The sequence below is a fragment of the Aptenodytes forsteri genome, unplaced genomic scaffold (assembly GCF_000699145.1).
Source record: "Aptenodytes forsteri isolate BGI_AS27 unplaced genomic scaffold, ASM69914v1 Scaffold270, whole genome shotgun sequence".
Taxonomy (NCBI): Eukaryota; Metazoa; Chordata; class Aves; order Sphenisciformes; family Spheniscidae; genus Aptenodytes; species Aptenodytes forsteri.
This window is the reverse complement of record NW_008794631.1, coordinates 630,878-639,141: the sequence shown is the minus strand read 5'-3', so window position 1 is coordinate 639,141 and position 8,264 is coordinate 630,878. Positions and strand designations below refer to the sequence as shown.

At 44.7% G+C, this 8,264-nt stretch overlaps 1 protein-coding gene across 1 annotated transcript in view; it reads right to left on the bottom strand.

Moving 5' to 3' along the window:
* AOAH (acyloxyacyl hydrolase) overlaps positions 1-8,264 on the bottom strand; it is an 85,790-nt gene that overhangs the window by 20,213 nt on the left and 57,313 nt on the right. The window contains exons 15-16 of the mRNA XM_009273467.2: positions 5,188-5,224; positions 4,082-4,156 (exon numbers count right to left, since the gene is read on the bottom strand). Of these exons, the coding sequence (XP_009271742.1) occupies positions 4,082-4,156; positions 5,188-5,224 (112 nt within the window). The remainder of the gene's footprint in view (positions 1-4,081; positions 4,157-5,187; positions 5,225-8,264) is intronic.

The following is an 8,264-nucleotide window of genomic DNA, read 5'->3' as shown; positions in this document are numbered from 1 at the left end:
TGCTCGGGGGCGGGGGGGGGGATGGGGGTGCTAAGTCCCATGTGGGAGACCTGCATTCCCTAGCAAGGATTTGGGATTCTTCAGTGGGCTGCATTTTGCACACAAAATAATAATTAGACGAGTTCCCTGGGCCCAGAAATTTATCTTAATGCAGTATGTGCTGCTGAAGGATTTGAGACTTTCTGGTTAGGGAGAACTGAAAAACAGCATTAAGATTCAGGCTTATCGTTGTGACAGCCACCCAAGCAAGGTACTTTTGAGAGAAGACTGTGGTTTTGCCCTTAAGTTACTTCATTTCGCCTACAGGTGTTGCAGCACTTGATTTCAAAATACTGCTCTGATGTAAGGCTTCTACCACAAGTAAACACGTCAGTGTGAGCCGAAATTAATATGACATTCATAACTCCACTTCCTCTTGTCATTCTCCGCTGGAGTCATGCAGATATTTCAGCGCATTTCTTCACATTTCCTTTCTGTGCCAGGCTATGAAATTAAAACTGACTGAGAAGCAAGCCATCCTGTAGGCATGTTCATTTGGGGCTCTGCCATAAGGACTGCAAGGTGCCTGGGTGAGCACCGGGGGCCGTTGTGGTACCCTCACATGGTCCCCCTGGGAGGCAGCAGCCAGTGATAGCCTCTGCCCACCTGGGACCTCTGGAAGCTGATGCTGGCCACGGTTCATTGTGTCAGAGCATAGCAAGCAGACGTTAATGTTAGCATTCTTGCTGCATTGGATCTGGGTATTTTAGGGAGCACTCCCTGCCCCCCTACAATACACAAATACACAGTAATATCCTTGGATGTGCACACAGCTCCTGGATGTCCTAACACCACGGGTACCCTAGCTGTGCACACATATAACACAGAGGGACCAGACAGCCTCGTGCAATCTGTGCAAAGCTTTTTCAGCTCTCCTCTGCCACAGAACCTCCTCCAGTCCCTTATAACAGGGTCTGGCATAGTCCAAACACAGCTCTCCACCCTCCTTCTGCACCGGGTTTGTGGGCCTGGCCTGCCACATCCTGCAGGGCAGCGATTCCCCCTCCCCGTGACCTCAAGCCAAATAAATATCCCGCCAGCCAATGTTTCAGCCATACGTCTGCTTTCCAGCCACATGCTGTTCCATGCCCAAGGTTTGGGCCACTGGCATACAGGGCCAGCTGGTGAGCGAGCACACCACCATATGCACACACTCACACATGCCACATGCATGTACACGTGGAGCTGGCTCCACAGCGCAGGAGTTCAGCTCCAGCTCGCTGCAGAGGGGTGGTGTGCCCGGGACACGAGGGCTAGAGGTGCTGCACGCTCACATACTATTTTCAGGGCCGGAGGGGTGCAGCAGCACTTTGGTGACGGTCGCCTTACAATAAGGGAGTGTTATGCTCTCGCTGGTGCCCATGCCGCTTTGTAAAAGTTCCCTTCCTGGTGGCTGCCTGCTCACCCCACTTTGCTGCTGTCTCCTTTCTGTTTGTTGCAGATGCCATAACTGCAAAGCTGGGAAAGAGAGGCTGGAGAAATGGTGCCTTACCCCAAACGCAAGTAATACGTGCAATAATTGTACAGCATTTGAGACTGCTGGTGCTCATTATTTTCTTGTCTGAATTTTTTTTGTTCCAGGTCTGTGTGTCCCACATTTACACCTCAGTGGGCTGAGAGATACCATTGCCATCTGTCTTTATTTTTCTAACCCCCCTCTTTGGACACCACAGTGTGGAGACTACTGGGAACATGTAACACAGGCTGCCAATTTCATTATCTTTCTCCTCTACAAACATCCACATTACTCATTGCCCCGCTCTTTGCATGGGGTGAAATACTGGCATTTTAACAATGCTTTGGCTAAGAGCTGTGTCTCCGGTGTGCTCAGCATACTGCTCTCTTTTGAAGGTAAAATACAGGATAAGGCCAGAAAGGCTCTATTACTGCAGTTTAAAGCTGTCCTTGAAGAGGATTTTATTTGTCAAGCCCTAGGTTTGAAGTCAAGATCAGTGGATGCTCCGCATCCTCCGTAACCTCTGTGGGTACATCAGAGCCAGGGCAGCTACACACAGTGACTGGACGCTGAAAAAATCTCTCTCCGCTGTACATCCCACTCGATGCAAACAGCATGGAAACAGCATGTTGCTACAGAAGCTGCAGCATCTTTCCTTGCTGGAGTCACAGGGATCACTACAGCCTGATAGCCTCTTTTGATGCTGCAAATGTTTTGGAAGAAAGCAGACAGTAGAGAGAATTTGAGCAGACAAAAGTGTCTCTGCCAGCTAATGGACACTGGGATAAAAAGACAGTAGAGTTTCAAGTAATAAATACTGTTTTGGAACATACAAATGGGCGAGGCAAGGCCAAAATGGTTTAAATTTGTGGAAAATTTCTTTTTACTTCAGGCAAGAATAGAAAGCAGTGTTAGAGACAGGGAAAGTGAAAGGAATAACCTGCAGAATGAGGAATAAAACAAAGGAAAAAGAGGTGCTTTTAGCAAAGCCAGCGAAACAGCAGAATTGAAATATGTACACAACAGAGCCTGGGCCAAGCCTGGGAGAAGACACCTCAAAAGTCTCTGCGGCAGGAGCCACGGACTTCAGTGAAGGTGCTGTTTGGGTGGGGGGCTCATTATCCTGGGGATGCTTGTAATGATACCTCCATAAGCTTCTTAATAAGCAGATGCCCAGGACAGTCTTGTCAGCAAGTAGCAGGAGGTCTGTGACTGCTGTTCCCACTCAGTTGAAGGGTGGTGGCATTACTTTTGAGGATTTGTGCATCCTTCCCCTAACAGGAGGGTGGTGTTGAGGGCAGATTGGCAGTTCTGGGCAGGGGTGCGGAGAGAGCACGAGCACCAGAGCGACATGCCAAGGGTGAAGGTTTCATGGGAGGTTATTTCTGCATGCTGCCCGCACGCGGCCAGGGAGATGGTGGTGCCAGGGAAGGACCTAAAAGGTGGCCCCTGTGGTCCCACTTCTGCCCGGCTGAGGGCTCCCAGGTGCTGCAGTGGCAGGGAAAGCCCTGTTTGGCCTTTGGCCATCCCCATCTGGAGCACAACACCTGACGTGCAAAGTTTCAGCCCAAGAACATGCTGTTAAGCAAAGTTTTAGGACACCAAACCCAGGATATTTTAATGGCAAAGTCTGACAGCCTGCATAATAGCTCCAACTTCATTATACGTCCTGCAGGTGAGATTTTTCAAAAGCTTCGGAAAGGGATTTAACTGAGTGTGTGTCATTTATTAAAGTGAGTGTTTTGGAAGTCTCCGCACAATTCAGATTTATTTCTTCTGCTTAGAAGAAAACCTGAAGATTCATCATGGTGAAAATAATGTTGCACTAACAACAACACTTGGACCACCCGCAAAACCAAAACTGCAGTATGGATGTGCTGTGCATTGGCCTGGTTGCAAGGTGTTTTCTGCCTTCCCACTTACCGGGAGGAAGGGAAGCATCCAACTAGTGACCTCTTGGCATCCCTGCGAGCATTGCTAATGGATAATGCCAGAACTATTAGTTTTGAAAGCTTCAGTTCATTCTCCTGCTGAGCTTATGATGCGAGTAAAGCCAGAAAGACAAAACACCTCGTCAGGAGAGCGCAGGAAAGACTGCAGGCAGTGTGCAGCAGAGGTAGGGTGAAAATAGACCTCGACAGGGGACTACGTTGTCATTCTTCAGAAAAGGTAAGCCAGTCACGCTCTGCCTCCTGACAGGAGGTGACACACTGGGTAAGACGGATATACATGCTTTTAAACTCTTTTTTTCCCCCTCCTGTTGTTGTTATACTTCAATACTTCATTTCATCTGGTAAGTTAGAAATATTCTACTTCAGACATGCCATTGGTCAATTTATCACTGGCTTGTAAAAGAAAGAAAGACAAGCTCCAAATGAGGACTGGTAGGTGGCTATGACAAATAGAGGTAAGGCAACAACCAGTAGTTTCAGCAGAAAAATAAGAATGAAGGACAGACCACTAGCAAAGAAAAATGCCATCACAGGGAAGCGCAAAGCAATGAGACATAAATGTCCAAGCAGGCAGCAGTACTCTAAAGAAGTCAAATTTAAGATACTATAAATGTTAATGCGGTTTACACCTTACCCATTGCAGACATCATTCCCAATTGTAGCGTAGATAACTATGGCTGGGTTGTCCAACAACTGGTTTCTGGCCAAGCTAAAAGATAAATACGCAGCTATATTAATGGGGAAATACGTTCTCAGTGTCTGATTCACACACCATGCTTGTATGAGATCACATTTGGAATTAGCTCATTTAGATTTGGCCAATGCTCAGATGACTACGGTTCTACGTTTGGGAGAGGGGGTTTTGGGGCTTTTTTCCCCTATAGTTTTATATTTTAGTAAAGTCTCTTAAATATAGTTTTTTTCACTTCTCCCTTTTGCCCCTCGTGGACTTGTCTTTTTCACTGTTTTTCCTGCTGGCTTTCTATCTTCTTTGTATTATTCAGAAGCCAAATCAAGTAGTTTCATTTCGGGGCAAAGACATAAATCAAGACGGGAAGTTTTTAATCAGAGATGGGAGAAAAAGACTATGTTCGGCTGACAACTAAATTTATGTGTAGGATTGGGCTCAAGATCAAATCAGGATGTGGTCTGAAGTTCAGTGCTAGAGGGCAAGGATTCGTTACTACTTTTTCTGGAGGAGAGAACAATAAATCCTTTAGGATGTGAACTATATCAGCATCAAGCAAACTAAATCAAACCCAACTGCCCCACAGCCCACCCAAATTCATCTGAAAAGGAGACTTGCTGCTTTTCACTATCCAGTAGCTACTCAATCATATCCATATGGAGATAACACAGCGGACCTGCCTGTTGCTATCTACATCACTACAAATCAGGAGTAATGCAGTTAGGGGGACACAAAGCACAGATTTAGGGAAAGGCTTAGTCTCTTCCCTAAAATCACTGGAAATGCTCTGTTGGCTTAACTGGGCCAAGATCAAGGCCCTGGAGATGGTGACATCCGCACTTTAAAACAGTTTTTCTGCTGTTGACGAATGTTTATACCAGAGAAGAAACAGCCAGCACTTCAGAGCACAGTGGCCAAGGGAAGCTGTACCTTTTAGGACACTTGTGGATAATACATTCCTTACAGTGCTTTGCTTGTATCTTTCAAAGAAGTAGGACTCCAGCAACACTTCTGTACCCCCAGTCAGCATTTGAACCCCATTAAACACTCACCTTTTTATTAAATAGAGGAGGTTTCCTGAAGAACCACCTGATCACACGTAGTGGGAATAAAAGAAATAATACAACATCGTTATAGTGACAAAAAAAATGAAGTGCAAAACCCAACTTCATTGCATATTTCCATGAATGTAGAAGCATTAAAAATAAAAATGGAATAACAAGTCATCTCTGTAACATTTTTGGGTGCCGGCATTAGGAAGTAAAACTATATCCAGGGACCTGCTGCCTCTTACCTGAGTCCCACACTTCAGACTGTAGAAAATCAAATACTTTTAAGTGCTGGGTTGTTTGGATCTGGCTTTTAATCCAGATCTGGCAGCTTCTTCCCATCTGTTGAACATAGTAGTCTCTTGTAAACCAGCCAACCTGACTTGTCAACAGTCGATCTACTTTTAACTTTCCCTACAAATTGCAAAGGGAACTGTTCTCACTCTTCTGGAAGAGTGAGCGTCTCACAGCTATACCACGTTGGGACTGATTCAGGTCCTAAACATAGGCACCAAGTGCCATTTTTGACATCCCAGAGTATCCAAGACACCTGCAGCAGGGCTGGCAGATACAACACAGGATGCCTGAGAGATTGTGCACTTCTGGAGAGGCAGCTGGAAGTGGGAAAGATACTGTAAAGCATCTTAAATAGCACTAGACACCGATGTTTGGGTGTCTGCATTGCTCTCCCCATAAGTGGCAGACTTACGAAAAAAAGTATTAGGCCAGCTGCACCCCTCCCGAGAAGCTCTGCATTTCAATGGCAATTCACCCAAATGGTTGGATGCAAATCTTTCCTCCTCCAGGAAAAGAGCTAACTACACCTAAGCATCTGTGAGCATCTATAATCTTTCATTTATGTCTTGAACGAGAAAAGCATTCCCAGTTAGGAAAGCTTTTATGCATAAAACTTACTAGCAGGTCTTTAAAGGCTGTGCATATACATTCCAACTATCCACAGCGCACAAATCAAACTCCATCACCTGCAGTGCAAGAGTCATAGCAAACGAGGAGCCAAAAAAGGCTTTATGCTTTGTTCAAGATTAGACTAGGACTGTGATTGCAAGAAGCTTACCTCACAGCAACGTACAGAAACATAAACTTCAGAGAAGCAGGCCCTACAGGTTGTACTTGCTTTTATTTTGCAGTATTTTCACTCTCTCCTCTTTTTCTCGCTCCTTCTCCTCTTGTATTACACTCCCTCTATTCTTCGCTCAGCTCTTCCCTGGTGTCTCTCTCTTCTCCTCTTTTCTGCATTGTGCCTCTGAAGCTTGCTTTGAGGAGCAAATCCTGTCCTCCCCGCAGCTCTTGGGGGGAAACTTGTGGACAGAACATCATTAAATCCCTGCTGGATCGGTATAGGGGAAAGATCTAAGAGAGAAACCCCTGAGGTAGCAATAATACACTTTGCATTTTGATAGTGGTGCCTTTGTTATTATCACTCGCAGTGATGCCAACCAAATATATCAAGGAATCCTTTATGTTTTAAATAATCCAGTTCTTCCAAGCTAAAAATGAATATATCTGTCTGCTGCTTCTCTCCTGATGGTTGCTGGTCCATTCAAAATCCAGCCCTTCCGTCGAGAAGCTCTTTTCAGCAGAATCCTTAGAAAACATGGCTTGGAACATAACTACTGCCAGTTGATTTTTTTCTTTTTAATAGCCTTTCTTTCAGCTAGAGTTCAACACCCCTCTCTTCAGCCATTCTGCTGCATGGCTCCCCGGACTGGGGCTGCAGTTCCAGCACAAATAAACGATTGGGATCTCTAGAAATTAAAAATGTATTTACAAAAAAGTAAGAAGCTGTTCTTGGGTATGTATTACTTCCACGAGCGTAGGTAGTTATAAGTAGCTCCATGGAAAGCATTAGCACAGTTACAAATCAAGTAAAAACATCAAGAAAATGAAAGGGTTTTTTAGAGAACTGTTTTCATGGGTAAATTGAGTCTTCAGGGAAGTTTTTGTGATACAGGATGCAATCTGTGATGAAAACATTCAAGAGAGAAAAAAAGATGAGGCAGAACAGTTACCCTTACACTGTCTGACTGTCCTGGCAGCTATTCCTGGATCTCTCCTGTCCCCCTCTCTGTTGCTTTCCAAAGATTTTCAGACCAGTGGGGTTTTTTAGTTTTGGTTGAGGAGTCAGGGTTGGGTTTGCTTCCGCTTGTGAGCAACCCCAGATTTCATAAACCTTGGAATACTGGAGCTGCACTTCTCGATTTTCTTGCTTTTAGACCTTGTGTGGCTGACAAGGAGCAGCACTAATGTGCTCTCAAAGAGCCTGGGTCCAGATAGCACCAAAAGTGCTGCGTGGACAAGAATGGCTTATTGACTTCTAATCTTTTGCTCCCTTATGCTGTAAAAGCAATTGGAAATGTAACAGTGCAAAGAAAAAGTCTCTGGTTTTCCCCAAATGAACTCCAGGTGGACTAGAATTTCCAAGACAGGTGAAGGAAAAAAAAAAAAACCAGTATTTCTTAAGTGTTTTTGAAGCCAGTGTGAGATATCTGGTGCTTGATAGCTCAGTGAGCCACAGCATGTGTTAACAAGGCCTAGTTTTTCTGGTCAAAGGCAAGAATCCCAAAGAGACAGATCAGACTACAAATGGCAAAGGAATATACAATACCCATGTTTTGAAATAGCATACAATAATATACATGCAAAACATGGATGACAATCGCAAGACTGTTCTGTAATTATTTAGAAATTCTGAGGGTATTCACTTTCTCCATGTTTATCTAATGATTTTGTGGAATATTTTAGCAACTGATTTTACTATCAGGACGCTTATATCAAAACAAGGGATCTTCAACAAGTTCTGGAGAACATTTAGAAGAACTTTCTAACTCCACACCTAAGCATTCATGCCCGGCCCTCACACCTGAGGATCACACTCACCTAGTCAAAAACCAGAAATAGCACATGGCCTACAAACCTGTGTGAAGCTGCTGGAAGGCAAGACACCAAAACCATACTGAAAACAATGAACCAATAAAAATTATCTGTAGAAAACTGTTCAGCAAGCCACTTTCATGGAAAACATTGATTAGGACTGTGAGCTGCTTGTTGTGCAACCACAA